General features: G+C 46.1%; 1 protein-coding gene and 1 pseudogene across 9 annotated transcripts in view; one reads left to right on the forward strand and one right to left on the reverse strand.

Annotated features, from left to right (window-relative positions):
• The window catches only part of LOC133370229 (mitochondrial peptide methionine sulfoxide reductase-like), a 289,872-nt gene that overhangs the window by 238,428 nt on the left and 35,623 nt on the right, over window positions 1-15,821 (reverse strand). For 8 of the 9 annotated variants that reach the window (XM_061596178.1, XM_061596181.1, XM_061596182.1 and 5 more), the window contains exons 5-6: window positions 12,443-12,525; window positions 11,489-11,587 (exon numbers count right to left, since the gene is read on the reverse strand). In XM_061596178.1, the coding sequence (XP_061452162.1) occupies window positions 11,489-11,587; window positions 12,443-12,525 (182 nt within the window). Of the gene's footprint in view, window positions 1-11,488; window positions 11,596-12,442; window positions 12,526-15,821 lie in introns of all 9 variants that reach the window. The other variant, XM_061596179.1, reaches the window with a different exon arrangement.
• On the forward strand, window positions 348-466 carry LOC133371083 (5S ribosomal RNA; annotated as a pseudogene).

The following is a 15,821-nucleotide window of genomic DNA, read 5'->3' on the forward strand; positions in this document are numbered from 1 at the left end:
GGTTGGGCAGACCAACCAATATATATAATATGGGCTGAGAGACGATAGGGCTCAGAGGAGCATGTGCAGTCCTGCAATGGCGTCAAGATCAATGGGTTGTAGTGGTAGTTAAGGGTTGTGAGTCTCGATGGGACGCACCTGTGCATTATTATTCTTATCATCATCATCTTGTGCAACTTGTCAAGTGCCACATATATTGACGGTATTGTTCAGTGGCAGCAACACCACCACCATTTCAGTAAAGGTTTGGAAACCAATGGCCAATCACTGGGCAATGGCTCCCTCTGGTGGCTGGACCATGGAAATAAGCCACATGTATACATTTTAGAAGCTTGTATTATGCACATGCCTACGGCCATACTACCTTGAGCATGCCCGATCTCGTCTAATCTTAGAAGCTAAGCAGGGTCAGGCCTGGTTAGCACTTGGATAGGAGACTGCTGGAGAATACCGGGTGCTGTAGGCTTAGAGGAAGGCAATGGTAAACCACCTCTGAATACCTCTTACCATGAAAACCCTATGAATATATCCAAAAAGATTAATAGGGTCTCCATAAGTTGTAATCAACTTGAAGGCATATAACAACAACAAATTATGTACATACCAAACTCCAGCTTTTTACATACCAAAATGTATATACTAGCTTGATCATAAAAAATCTCTTAAGCAGTTTATAAAGCGGTATCTGGTGTGGAAGTACCTTAAACCACGGGTGCAGAACCTGTGGCCCTCCAGATATTGTTGGACGACAACTCTCATCATCCCTGATCCCACACTGGTCATGTTGGCTGGGGCTGTGGGGAGCTGGAGTCCATCAGCAATGCTTCTTTCTATGGGAAGGTCTAGATTACTGGCAGAGGCCACACCTTGAACGAACAAGGGCCCCAGGATCAATCCCAGGCATCTCCAGGTAGGACTGGGAGAGACTCCTGTCAGGAATGCTACAGAGAGCTTTGCTGGACATTCACTAAATGCAGATAAATGAATGGAGTTAATGACCAGGGATCACTCTCTCCAGGTTTAGCTTCTCTGAATTCCACCAATGATAATCAAACCAGGAAAATGCCCATTATACATCAGTCAAGTTAAAGTTACTCCACAGTAGGCTAACCTTAGCTATATGTAATGTCAGTCTAGAAAAGGGAAGGATCCTACAGAAACTGAAGGAAATGCATAGATTGAAATACTGAAGAGCCTCCCAGGGGGAGTGGAGTTCCAGAATGCTGGTTCAGCTGTCAAAAACACCTCTCTTTTGTGCCCTCATCCTAGGGACCCAAAACACAGGCAGAATAACTATAGCAGTGCTTTTGGGTAAATAAAGGGAAAATTACAACAGGACAAAGGAAGGGGGGCATCAGGCAGTCTTTTGTGAATTTATTCCAAACTCTTTAGGGGTTTATACTTTTTAAGAACCAGCATGGGGAAATTCCTCCAGGAAGGCAAAGGAGAAACAGACGTTGAAGCAGCGATGAAGTTTGCTGTCTGTGCCCTGCTCTCACCTGGTCAGAGCAACAGTGAAGCTGCCAAACAGCCTTCAGAATCAATCGGCATCACCAATCGGCATCCCTGGGCAGCTGCTGAGCCCCCAGCACCTTCGCAGGGCCCACTGGCATCAAGACCTGCCTTGGAATTGCTCCATCCTCTCCCTGGATTTAGGCTTACCACAGCTACCCACCGTTTTAACTTTCCCAGAAACGCCACTGTGGATCATTAAAATGACTGGCGGCTCACAACCACTGCCTGCCGCAAATGGCAATGCGGCTGCCGACAAGTGATGGCCCACTGTTTCCATCTTGGGCCTCTCTGTCAAACTCAAAAAACTTTCAACGATGCTGACATTTCTGGATGAATTCTAAACAAAGTAGGTAGAAGGAGACAGATTCTGTCAAAATGAATCACTTCCGCCGGAAGGACTTTGGAGAGATCGGCCTGCTCCTCCGGCTTCTCTTCAACCCCATTTAGCGATAGCAGTAGTGAGCCCCTTAAGCCTCAATGAAGTATAAATGTTTTCCTCTCTACTCCTAGTTGGGGGCCATGACTTAGGGAGGTGAAGGCGGTGGCGGCGAAAGGAGCCAGTTGATTGGTTTAGCAGTGGTGGGAGTGATTTACATTGCAAGAAATGTGGAGGGTGGGGGAGGAAAGAGAATGAACGCAACCCAGCTTTTCAGCCATCTCTTTAAATGTACTTAACAACGCTGCCCACTTCAAAGGCGCTGCCAGTGCTGGAGTCTTTCCAGCCAACAAAACGGGATTGCACATGTTGCGGGGGGAGGGGGACGAATGTAGCAATGGAGAGAGGGGGAGGCATGTGGATCTCCAGGGCTCAGAACAATGAGGCTTATCGCCGGCAGAGTTAATTCACAGGCAGGACGGTTGGTGAGTGCAAGAGAGCCGATAAGACAACACAGTTAATTAACTGGAACCCAGCTGGGCCTGGCGTTGGCAGAGAAAGTGCAGCAGGAAAAGAGCAGTGAAAGTCAGGCGTGCAGAGAGAAAGAGAGATGTACAAGCTTATGTACATATGCACAGAGGGAACGTTACAAAGGTCACAGATCCTAAGGGATTTCTCCACCTCACCACCCCACTGGCCGGAAAGGCATGGGTGGGACTAATTGAAAAAATTGCCTCTTTGATCTGGCGGCCCTCCACTAGCCCCGGGGCCAAGGGAGATTCCTGTCAAACAGCATTGCTTCTCCACACACCTACCACTATCACTTTGATAGGTGCATCAGTTCTCATAGAAATATAGGCAGGGTATGACCCACTGAAGGCCACATTCCCCTAGCAGTAATCTGCGGGGGGCCATTTGCAGCCAGAACCAAAAGTGGGCATGGCCATCCCTACTTTCTCTTGGACATTTCATTTCTCATTCTCTCTCTCTGACATCCCTTCTCCCCTTCTTTCTCTCTCTGCCAACCCCGTCTCTCTCCCCCATTCTTTCTCCCCACGCCCTCTAGTCCAGCATCCCGTTTCCCACAGCGGCCAATCAGATGCTTCAGGCATGCCCACCAGCGATTTGTTATTCAACAGCATATATGTAGGATATATATCACTTCTATTAGTTTACGAACCTTCCGATCTGACCATCAAACCATCCAAATTTTATAATACACAGAATACACCTTAAATGCAAAATGTGTAACACTATCGCTCTTGCTATACTGAACCATCCCAGAGCAACTTTTTGATCCTGTATAATGCTGCTACCCCCAGCCAGCAAACTCTGCTAGTTTCCTCATTTTCTATACTAACAACCAGGAAAGATAGGAAAAACACTGAAAGGTGACCTTTTATAAGGAGTTAATGAGAAGGATGTAAATAACCACTGTAAATCCTTGTACAATAAGCATTCTAATAGTACAGCGCACCACTGATTCAACCACCAAAGCCAGCACATGGCTATAGATGCATATGTATATACGTGTATGTGTGTGTGCATCTTGAAACTTTACCCCAAACCAGATAGGACTGGCTGATGGAAGTAAACAGTTTTCAACACCCAGCTTGATGCCCAGCTATTGAAGATTAAAGATCCTTGTCCTTCTCTGTATTTGATCACTGATGGTGAACACTGCATAATATGATGCTGCGTCTGTTATTATCTTCAGTTCCCTGCTACTGTCATCTTTTGTCATTCCCTCCCAGCTTTCCCTGGTTGTTCAAAACATAAGAAGAGCCCTGCTGGATCCTGCCAGTGGCCCATCTAGTCCAGCATTTTCTTCTCACAGGGGCCAACCGGATGCCCGTTACGGGAGGTCCGCAAGCAGGACCTGAGTGCAACAGTGACTCTCCCCTCCTGTGATTTCCAGCATCCACTATTCAGCAACATAATGTCTCTGTGACAGTGGAGCCAGAATATAGCCGTTGTGGCAAGCAGCCATGGATAGCCTTATCCTCTATGAATTTGTCTCATCCTCTTTTAAAGCCGTCCAAGGTGGTGGCCATAACTGCCTCTTGTGGGAGAGAATTCCATAGTGTAACTATGCGCTGTGTGAAGAAGCACTTCTTTTTGTCTGGGAGGAATCTTCCTAGATTGGTAAAGCTGGACCCTGCTGTCGGTATTTTTTAACGCTTTATGGCATTTCTGTACTTTTTGCTGCTATTCTTAATGATTTGTAATGATGGTTTCATTGAGCATTTGGGTAATATTTGTGTTTTTTCCCCCCATTTCCCGCACACTGCTTTAGAGGGATTTTGTCCATTAAGTGGTACAGAACTGGACATCTATATGGGGGATGGAGAAGCCTTCTCACAGGAAAAGGCAATGCCGCTGAGCTATTGAGACAGGATCCCAGGTGGCTCCGGACAACGAGACTCCCTGTCATTGCAGCTATTAATAAATGCTAAGATATGTTTTCTGCCACCATGTGCAGGCTTCGGATGAGCTAGGCTTGAGGGGACTCTCCAGGGACCTGACAGCAAAGTGCCTAGTATTTAGGCTCCATGGAGAACAGAATATATAAATAACAGATTGTTCCTAGAGGCAGCATGCTGTCCCCTTACCCTCTGGGATGGGGGCTATTGAATATTTTCTCCCTGGTGGGGTATATCTTAGCATGTCTAATGGGCTGTTGGAAGCAAGCCTGCCAGCAGCGCAGTGCTGTGCGATATGTCATTTGGGATCACCAAGATGGAGACGGATTCTGGTCTCGGATGTTATACAGCTGCATAGCTAGAGACACACGCCGCCGCCACCATGGACGATAACAGGAGACATTCTGGGATGCGCGGGAGAGAGTAACAGGCCCGTCATTGGTAGGCTTAACTCAATGGTACCCATCAGCACTCAGACGCACACACAGGCGCTGGGTCTGGTTTGCAGATGCTCTTATGCAATTCTCTGGGCCAATTCATGGCTGTGACACAATGTCAGCGGAAATGCATCTGAGAACCAAGGCTTGTGCCAAGGGATGGACAAATCTCTCCGTTTTGGTTATCAAAGTTTCTTGTTTTTCCCCAATCTTAAATCCAGTTCACATTTCTGTAGTAATTTGTGAGGGTTTTTTGTTTTTTTAAAAATCCTCATAGAAACTCATTTTACTGCGAATGTCTCCTAATAAAACACATTTTTATATGCAGTTTGATTCATATACACATTTTTGCAAGCAATTTCCTATAACAGAATGTATTTTTGTATAGTGCAGATGTATTTATTTTATTTATTTATAAAAATATTTATATACCGCTATTCATTAAAAAAAAAAAACCAAAGCAGTTTACAACATATATAAATACGTGATAAAATCAGGTAAACATTTTAAATCATAAATCATTAACTAACTATTGCAGAAACGTATCTTCTCAATTGCCTGCATAAGCCTGGTGACGTAGGAAAGCTTTCTGCAAGTGTTTAAAAGTGGGAACAGAAGGCGCCTGCGGAATCTCTATTGGCAGAGCATCCCACAGGACTGGGCCGATGACATTAAAGGCTTGTCGATTGAGCCTCAGCAACTTGGGGGACAACCAACAATGCTCCTGCAGATGATCTCAGTGATCAAGCTGGGATATAAGGGCTCAGGTGATCCCTAAGGTACCCTGGACCTAAGTTATTTGGGTCTTTGTAAATTAATACCTTGAACCTGGCTCGGTAGTAAATGGGTAGCCGATGCAGATGTTTTAACTGGTATCACCAGCAAATGCAATTTAATATAAACAAGTGTAAAATTATGCATATTGGAGCAAAAAATCTTAATTTCACACATACACTCATGGGGTCTGAACTGGCGGTGACCGACCAGGAGAGAGACCTCGGGGTTGTAGTGGACAGCATGATGAAAATGTCGACCCAGTGTGTGGCAGCTGTGAAAAAGGCAAATTCCATGCTAGCGATAATTAGGAAAGGTATGGAAAATAAAACAGCCGATATCATAATGCCGCTGTATAAATCTATGGTGTGGCCGCATTTGGAATACTGTGTACAGTTCTGGTCACCTCATCTCAAAAAGGATATTATAGAGTTGGAGAAGGTTCAGAGGAGGGCAACCAGAATGATCAAGGGGATGGAGCGACTCCCTTATGAGGAAAGGTTGCAGCATTTGGGGCTTTTTAGTTTAGAGAAAAGGCGGGTCAGAGGAGACATGATAAAAGTGTATAAAATTATGCATGGCATTGAGAAAGTGGATAGAGAAAAGTTCTTCTCCCTCTCTCATAACACTAGAACTCGTGGACATTCAAAGAAGCTGAATGTTGGAAGATTCAGGACAGACAAAAGGAAGTACTTCTTTACTCAGTGCATAGTTAAACTATGGAATTTGCTCCCACAAGACGCAGTAATGGCCACCAGCTTGGATGGCTTTAAAAGATTAGACAAATTCATGGAGAACAGGGCTATCAATGGCTACTAGCCATGATGGCTATGCTCTGCCACCCTAGTCAGAGGCAGTATGTTTCTGAAAACCAGTTGCCGGAAGCCTCAGGAGGGGAGAGTGTTCTTGCACTCAGGTCCTGCTTGCGGGCTTCCCCCAGGCACCTGGTTGGCCACTGTGAGAACAGGATGCTGGACTAGATGGGCCACTGGCCTGATCCAGCAGGCTCTTCTTATGTTCTTATCACATGTTGTCAGCCATGTGCCCCTATCAGCAGTCTGGCCACCGCATTCTGCACCAGCTGGATCTTCTGCACCATTCCCAAGGGCAGCCCCACATAGAGCGCATTGCAGTAATCCAGCCTCAAAGTTACCAATATATGGACTACAGTGGTCAGGCCAACCCTGTCCAGGGACAGCCATAGCTGGTGAACCAGACAAAATCTGGTAAAAGGCACTCCTAGCCACAGAGGACACTTCAGCGTCTAGTGACAGAGAGGTATCCAGGAACACCCCCAAGTAACTGTTTCTTCAGAGGGAGTATGACCCCATCCAGAACTGGTAACTTCCCTATCTCCTGGATATGGGAACTACCCACCCAAAGGGCCTCCATCTTCCCAAGTTTCAAGTACAGTTTATTGGCCTCCATCCAATCCACCACTGCATTCAGACACCAATCCAGAGCTTTCAAAACCTCTCCAGATTCATATGTTATAGAGAAATAGAGCTGTGTGTAGTGATGGCACCTTGCTCCGAAACTCCTAATGACTGCTCCCAACAGCTCACATAGATGTTAAATAGCACTGGGGAATGCACAGTACCCTCCAGAACCCCATAGCACAAGTGCCAAGGGCTGAAAAGGACTCACCCAGTGCTACTCGGAACATGGCCCTGCAGGTAAGAATGGAACCCCAATATCAATCCCATTGAGTTGGTCCAGGAGGATACCATGGGCAATGGCATCAAAAGGCCCTGAGAGATCAAGCAGATGTAACAGGTTTGTACTCCTCCCTGTCTCTCATTCAATAAAGGTCGTCCTTCAGAGTGACCAAGGCTAATTCAGCTCCGAAACTGTGCCTGAACCCAGAATGTAGTGGTAATCAGTCTCATCCAATAATGCCTTCAGATGCTCCTCAAACACCTTCTTCTCCACTGCCTTTGCCAAGAAAGGGGTGTTGGTGACTGGTCTGCCTCATTACACTCTACTGGGTGGGCTTTTAAAGAAATTGACACACCACTGCCTCTTTGAGGGCAGCAGGCAACATTCCATCACACAGAGATGCATTTACCATTCCCATGACCCATTCAGTCACCCCACTCTGGCTAGCTTTAATAAGCCAGGAAGGACAAGGAACTAATGAACAGGTGGCTGGGCACATCACGGCAAACATCCTGTCCACATTTTCAGGCCACATTAACTGGAAGTGATCCCACAACACTGGGTTTGACGTTGCATTGGGACACCTTGGCTGGCACTGCCACAATTGCGGCTTCTAAATCACTGTGGAGCACAGCAACTTTATCCTCAAAGTGTTTAGCCAGCCAGTTACAGTTAGACAATGTGTGCTCCAGAGGTCCATCTCCCCCACCCTGTTTTGGAGTAACCAGCCTCCAGACCACATGGAACAACTCTGCTGGGGGGCTCATTGAAGATGCAGCTGGGCCTTTTTCAGAAGGGGCTTTTTTCAAGCTTCATATTCCAAAGTAGTTTTGAATTATTTTTAAAGGGACAGGAACAACTGCATCTCTCTTCATTCTCAGAATGATGACCAGACAAAGCAGTCAGGAGTACAGATGGTGGAAAAATGTGATTCAATTCACATTTCAAAGCAGACTTCACAAACTTGCATTTTCCAAAACAGTAATGAACCAAAACACAACCATTCTTCAAAATTTGCATGAATTTTGCAGTGCAGTTCTCCAGCCAAGTAATGTCTATAAAAATGCAAATGCTAAAGTGTGCATAAAATGCATATATTAGTGAAAACAGCATACAAAACTGCATTTTATTAGGGGAAACCGCGTTGCAAAAATGTGCACATTAGGCAAAACTGCATACAGAAAGGTGTGTATTGGGAGAAAGTCACACTGAAAAGGGGATGAATTTTCAAGAGGCCTTTTTTAAAAAAAAAAAAAGCAGAAACTGATGTGGAAACATGGAGAAACCGAAATTGACAAGATCTGCCCATCCCTAGTCAGGACTGTCTCGCAGTGGCTCCATTCAGGACAGCTTGTCAAAGCCATCCGGGTTGCCCTTGATCTCATCTCTTCACAACAGCGTGCAAATGTGGGACCGTTCTCCTCATCAGAGAGCTTCTGCTTGTCCAGCTTTGCCTACAAGCCCCCTACCTTGCACACACATACGCGCACACCGACATCCTGTGCGCCACCCTTCCCTCAGCCCCCATTCAGGCACAAGCCGAGGTCTCCCCAGCACGTGCCAATTTTAAGTAGGGTTGCCCATAATTGTCCCCGCATGGTGGCCGGGGGGCAGACCGCTTACGGCAATGAATCATTTCACAAGGGGTGTGTGTGTGTGTGTGTGGGAGATGCTGCACCTGTCTCTGCCACTGACCTTTGCTCCCTAGCTGCCAATTGCTGTGATGGCAAGTTGCCAAGGAAACCAACACATTTCCAGGCCCCCCATCCCTCTTTTCCATCCCAGAGAACACGTATGGCCTTGAAGGAGTAATTATCTATGAGTGCTCTGCCTGCCTTTGTTATGGGGCATGGCTTAGGGGGGCAAGGTCTACTCACTGGAATAAAAAGAACCAAGATAGAGCCTTGGGTGTGTATCTGGATGCATGTGTGTGTGTGTGTGTTGTGTATCCCCAAGAAGTCCTCTCTTAGCTCTGATCAGAACGTTAAAAAAAATTGGAACAGTGGATGCATATCCATCCTGGGACCCTTTTATTTAGGGGATTTCTAAACAGCTTAATTTCAGCATGTTTCCAAACTGTTTTGCAACACCCATCTACATAACAAGGATTAAAATACTATTAAGCAACAAAGCAAGCAAGCAAGCAACTTACAAAAGGAAAAGAACACAGTACTAGAATATTGCTAGAAGAAGCTTTGCTCTCCCCGCCCCCCCGCAACCCCAAAAGGGAGGGCAAAAGAGAAACGTCTTCACCTGCCTCTCCAAAAGATGACACAGATGGAGCCTCTGGAGCAGGGGAGGAGACCTTCTTCACTGGGCTGCAGTCTCATGAGCAAGCTTCTGAGGGCTGCATGCCAGTAGTGGGCGGGGCCATAGGCAAAAGTGGGTGGAGCAACAGATTTGACTCTTACCATGGCACACTGCAGCCATGCAAAAGTTAGAGGTTTCTGCACACTCATCTTTCCAAGTAAGCAAGTTCAAGTACACCTTCAAGCCAAGCAAAAGCCTTCCAGGCAGGCACGGGGCTGGGCCAGTGAGAGGTGTAACCTAGGAGGCGCTATTTCCAGAGTGGTTTAACAGCCCTCTTCCCAGGGAATTCTGGGAATTGTAACTCTGCGAGCAGAATATGGGTCTCCTAACAACTCTTAGCACCCTTCACAAATGACAGTTCCCAGGATTCTTTGGGGGAAGCCACGGTACAGTAGTTCTTTAAATGTATAGTGCAGATGCGGGCCCAAGATGCTGATCGATTTAGGAATAAGGGAAAAGAGCAGATGAAAAATTACAGAGGAGGAAAAGGGGATGGCAGGCTTTACCATGAGGGGAGGAAAGAGAGAAGAAAGGAAGGAAGCTTGTAAAGGGGTGGCAGCATACCCTGGTATGGGCTAAGGAGTATAATAAATAACCCTACCTAAGAATGTGCCTGGCAGTGAGGAGGAGAGGGATTCACCAGGTGGCTCTGAGCATATGCAGGTTTGCTGGGACTCTGAAGGCCCTTGGGACCTAGAAGAACGTAAGCTAGGACGTTTACACATGGTGAAACACCAAAACAGAAGGCGGCCAAAAGGGGTGAGAAAGGGACTTCCATTGTGGAGGACTGGCTTACCTATCTTTTCTTAAAATTCTTTCTAAAGCCACTGGGCTTTGGTGGAACACTACCAGCAGCAACTGGAAAGGATTCCAGTCCACAAACAGGGGGTGGTTGTTTCAGCCCACCCATACAATGCGGTAAATGCATGGGGTGCATTCCAGCTAGCACCTCCCCCCACACACACACACACTTTGTAAGGAGGCACAGCCTCACTAGAGGACAGGGGCGGCTGATGGTTCCGATATCAGTGGAGCAGTGAATCCGGTCCGGGTTTTAGCCTGAAGTTTCACCTTGGGCAGCTCCTTGAAAGTTCAGGCTAAAACCCAGAGCAGATTCACTGCTCCACAGGCACTGGAGCCACCAGGCTCTGCTGAAAGAGGACTGTACCACCTCTGCACGTGAATGTTTGCATTGGCAGCTCAGTGTATGACAATGCCAGCCCTTTGGAGGAAAAGGCAGTAGCGTCACTGTGTTTCAGGAAGCGGCCAGAGCAAAAGAACTTTTCACAACTATGAGTATTTTGTAGTCTCAGCCAACTTCCTTTCCCACACACTTTTAAGTCTATCTTCACAATTATAATTGCAAGCAAGAAAGCTGGGCTTTGCAATCGAGATCTCATTTTGCACTTTAATGGGCTTCTGCAGTGGCACACACAAAGCCGCGATGATAAATAAATAGATACATGTGGGATTTACTATGTAGCTGTAAAATAGCCGCTGACCTCCTCTTCTGGGGGTTATGGCACACAATCATTAATAACCAGGATTCTTAATGAATGCCAGGCTCAAGGAATAACAACATTGCCTCAATTGTGGGGCCACAGCTCAGTAACAGAGCTAATGTTTTACATGCAAAAAGTCCTGGGTTCAGTCATGGTCATCTCCAGTTAAAAGAGGTGAGGCAGCAAGGCTGCAAAAGACCCTTGCCCAGGAGGGAACCACTTTAGTGCCCCTTCCAGATGTTGCTGGACTATAACTCCCATGATCGCTGACCACTGGCCATGCTGGTTGAGGCTGATGGGAGCTGCAGTCCAACAGCATCTGGAGGACACCACACTGGCTACCCCGGTTCTAGGCTAAGACCTTGGAGAGCTGCCACCAGTCAAAGTACACAATATTGGGCTAAACGGATCAATTGTATAAGGACAGCTTCAGATGTTCATATGCTTCCCACCCTCCCACGCACCCCATCCAGATCCGCATCTTTCCCATACCTGCTCATATGTTGCCTTGGATCTCAGGGCAGATTCCAGGTGATCAGCTCCAATGACATAGATGGCCGAACGGTACTGTGTGCCAACATCTTCATATTGCTTCATGCCTCGAAAGAAAATGGTTGTTACAGCAAACAGACTGGTAAGATGACCACCCTGAGACACCCTCATCAGTAACATCTGCTAAACCAGGTGCGAGGACCTTTGGTTCTCCAGATGTTGCCAAACTACAACTCCCATCATCTCTGGCTATTGGCCTTGCGTGTTGAGACTGACTGGACTTGTCATTCAGCAACATCTGGAGGGCCAAACTGTGTAGTGTGATTTCCACTGACTGGTGAGACATTCCAGGGGCAATGCAGCTCCTTTGGACAAGACAGCCAAATATATAAGCACAACAGAAGTCAGGGATGGGGAACATGTGGGGTTCCAGATGTTGTTGCACTCCAGCCCTAGCCCTCTCCCCCATATTGTCCTGCCCGTGACTCAAGATCTGCTGGGAAGGTCCCATGAATGGTTCTAGCATTAAGGTCCAGGGGTCAGTAGCCTGTTAAAGGGCGTTCTCACCTACAGCACTCTGGTCAGGGAATGCACTCCCCCCTGGAGTTTAGCTTTAGGCACCAGCTGAAGTCCTGCTTTTTACTTCAGGCCTTTTCAACACTGAGAAACCACCTTGTGTGTTCGGAAACTGACAGATTGCTAATATTTTCTCTTGTGTTTTACATTTATTGCTTTAAGATCTAAATTTTAGGAATAAAGCTGAAGGGTGGGATAATTTTTTTAAAGTAACATAAAAATAAAACTGCCAGCAGGGATCCAGCTAGCAAGGTTCAAGGAGGATGGCAGCTGTAGTCCAACAGTATCTGTCACGGGTTCCTCATCACTGATCTTAAAGATTTATAGGTTATGGTAGGAGCACAGTCCTTGAAGGGTGAGGAGCCATTGGGAATTCACCTCTGTGCAAGGTTTTGGTTCCTTGGGTCCTTTCTTTGATGTACTACCTGCATGTTCTCGTTCCAAAGGGAGGTTTTCAATAGCTGCTCAACAGGGATGGCAAAGACATTTGATCAGTTCACACTTATAGGGGAACCTACCTCATTCTCTCTTTCCAAAGCAACACGCAAACTGAAACATGGCCATCCTTCAAAATTTGTGCTTCTCTAAATTTTGCAAGTCAGTCAAGTAACACGTGCAAAAACGCACATACTAGGATAAAGTGTGCATCAGCATGCATATATTCATGAAAATAACATATCAAAATGTGATTGATTAGCCACAATTGCATACAAAAGTGCACTTGTGTTCCCCACACCTTTGCAAGCACATATGATGTGGACACGAGATAGGGCCTTTTCGGTGGCCGCCCCTAGGCTGTGGAACTCCCTTCCGAGTGAGGTGTGATCAGCTCCCTCCTTGCCGTCTTTCCGGCGACAAGTAAAGACTGTTTTATTTCAACGGGCATTTGGGATAAACGACTAGGATTGAGTGTCCTAGGATTGGTGACTACATTATATGATTTTATTATTTTAAATTGTCCGCTGTTTTTAACCTATATTTTATGGTTTTAATTTTTCTCATAGTTTAATTCTTTTTTAATAGTATACTTCTGTATGTTTTAATTGGTGTTGTTTTTAGTTGTAAGCCGCTCTGAGTCCAATTGGAAAAAGGGCGGGGTAGAAATAAAGTTTATTATTATTATTATTTATTCTTTTAGGAGACTTTCACACTAAAATGCTGATGAATTTTGATGAGGACTTTAAAATTCACAAACTGATGCGGAAATGTGGAGAACTGAATTTAAGATTGGAAAAATGAGAAACTGAAATGGACAGGTAAGCCCATCTCTACCCCTCAGTGATGGCCAGGCATCCATCCTTGGTCAGAGAGTTAAACTAGTACATTAGGGATGAGGAGTTTGTGGCTCTCCAGATGTTTCTGGACCCCCAAATCAGCCTCAGCCAGCATGGCCAATTGCCAGGGGTGATAGGAGTTGGGATCCAACATCATCCGGGCATGGAGGGAGGATCTTTATCCCTGTAGTAAGCAGGCATATGAAGCTGACTTACACGGAAATCATACCATTGGTCTATCTAGCCCTGTACTGTCTACTCTGAGAGGGAGCAGCTCTCCAGAGATTTAAGCAAAGGGCTTTCTCACCACCTGCTACCTGAAATGCATTTAACTGCAGGAGCCTGAAAATAAACCTAGGACCTTCTGCATGTGAAGCAGGGATAGCCAACATGGTGCCTTCCAGCTGTTGTTGGACTACAGTTCCCATCAGTCCCATCAGTATGGTCAATTGCCAGGGTTGATGGGAGTTGCAATTCAACCATGTCTGGAGGACTTATGTTGGCTACCCTGATGCACTGAGCTAAGATCATTTCATGACTTATGTCCCAAGTCAGCTATGGCCTGTACACTAGCATCTACCTTACACCAGATCAGACTATTTGTCCATCTCAGTCAGGATTACCTACTGCAATCTTCCCCAACCGGATGCCCTCCAGCTTTGGGGTTATTTTTACTCGAGCTCCCATCAGCCCCAGCCTGCATGGCCAATGGCAGGGATGTTGGGAGTTGCAGGTCCAACAACATCAGGAGGGCCCCAGGTTAGGGAAGGCAGGTGTACAGTGGCTGAGCTGTCCTTCTCTAGCTAACTGCTCGCACCAAAGACTGGCCTGCTCAGCACACAGGAAACACAGAGGGAGCTGCCTTATATTGAGTCAGACGAGCTTGGAAAAGTTACTTTTTTGAACTACAGCTCCCATCAGCCCAATCCAGTGGCCATGCTGGCTGAGGCTGATGGGAGTTGTAGTTCAAAAAAGTAACTTTTCCAAGCTCTGCATCTAGCCCAGTATTATCTACAAGGACTGGCAATGGCTGTCCAGGGTTTCAGACTTGAGGCGTTCCCAGCCCTATCTGGACATGTTAGGGATGGAACCTGGAAACGTCTGTGTGCAAAGCAGGTGCCCTACCACTGAGCGACAGCTCTGACATACATTCACACTTCTCCCTACCCCCTTCTTCCTCCCAGCCACGAGAAAACGATTGCTATTCCTCCCCTGGGAAAGGCTGTTAATCACCGAGGCACAACAATTCCAATGCGCCCGCTGTGTGACTTGTCAGCCCAGCCATTCCCAGGTCTGTGTAATGTGAATATATTATAGGCCTACGCCAGGAAAAGAGAGAATGGAGTTGAGGCAGAAAGGCTAATAGGGTACTGAATTAAGGGGACTCCACGCTGAAGATGCCAGTGTTACTCGAGGAGTGTGGGAGGAGGACTCTGTGGTGCCGTGCAACTAGGAAGCATCCAGCTCAGTACAGTCTACACTGAATGGCAGCAGCTCTCCAGAATTCCAGGCAGGGATGTCTCCCGGCCCTATCTGAAGATGCCAGGGATTGAACTAAGAAAGTCTTCATTTCTTTTCTTGCTACACCAGGTATAAGGAACTTTTGGCTCCCTCAGATATTGCTGAACTACAACTCCCGTCATCCCTGGCCATTGGTCTTGCTTGCTGGGGCTGATGGGAGTTGTAGTTCAGCAACATCTGGAGGGCCAAAGGTTCCCCACACTTGCTTGTACACCCATGTGCATAAGTACCTGCCGTGGACATAATGATGAACTGTAAAATTAGTCATGCTACAGAGAAAAGTGGACAGAAAAGCCCCTCCCTGTTGAACTTCCAGGGCCTACTGAAGACTTTTTTTTGTTAATTCCAGGAGGCATTTTAACTGAATTCTGATTTTATAGTTTTAACCAATTTTACATTCACTGTATTGTATTCCTTGTACACCACTTACTATAGACTAAACATAATACATAAAAGTGTTTTTAAAAAATATTAAATTTCATTTCAATAAAAAAGTGCAACAAAAATCACATAAAATCACTATTTAGCAACTATTTCCACAGTGTTCTTCCTTCTTTTTCACTCCATTTTAACTCCAAATTTAACTCCAACCTTACCACAATATTGTACAATAGTTCTCTGTTCCCTCTGTTTTCTTAAAACAGGTGTGGGGAACCTTTGGTCCTCCAAATATTATTGAACTACAACTCCCATTAGCACCAGCAAGCATTTCCAATGATCGGGGTGATAGGAGTTGTAGTTCAGCAACTTCTGGCGCACCAAGGGCTCCCCACACCTATCTTAAAAACAAGTTTGGCCTTATAGATTGATTTACTGAGTCCTAGCTGAGGGAGGGGAAAAGGAGTGTCAATTAAATGATTTCTATTTGATCCCTTATCTTTCGCAATATTGTAGAACTGGAAAAGGTTCAGAAAAAGGCAACCAAAATGATCAGGGAACTCGAGCGACTCCCCTACGAGGAA

This window comes from Rhineura floridana, chromosome 15, assembly GCF_030035675.1.
Source record: "Rhineura floridana isolate rRhiFlo1 chromosome 15, rRhiFlo1.hap2, whole genome shotgun sequence".
Lineage (NCBI taxonomy): Eukaryota > Metazoa > Chordata > Lepidosauria > Squamata > Rhineuridae > Rhineura > Rhineura floridana.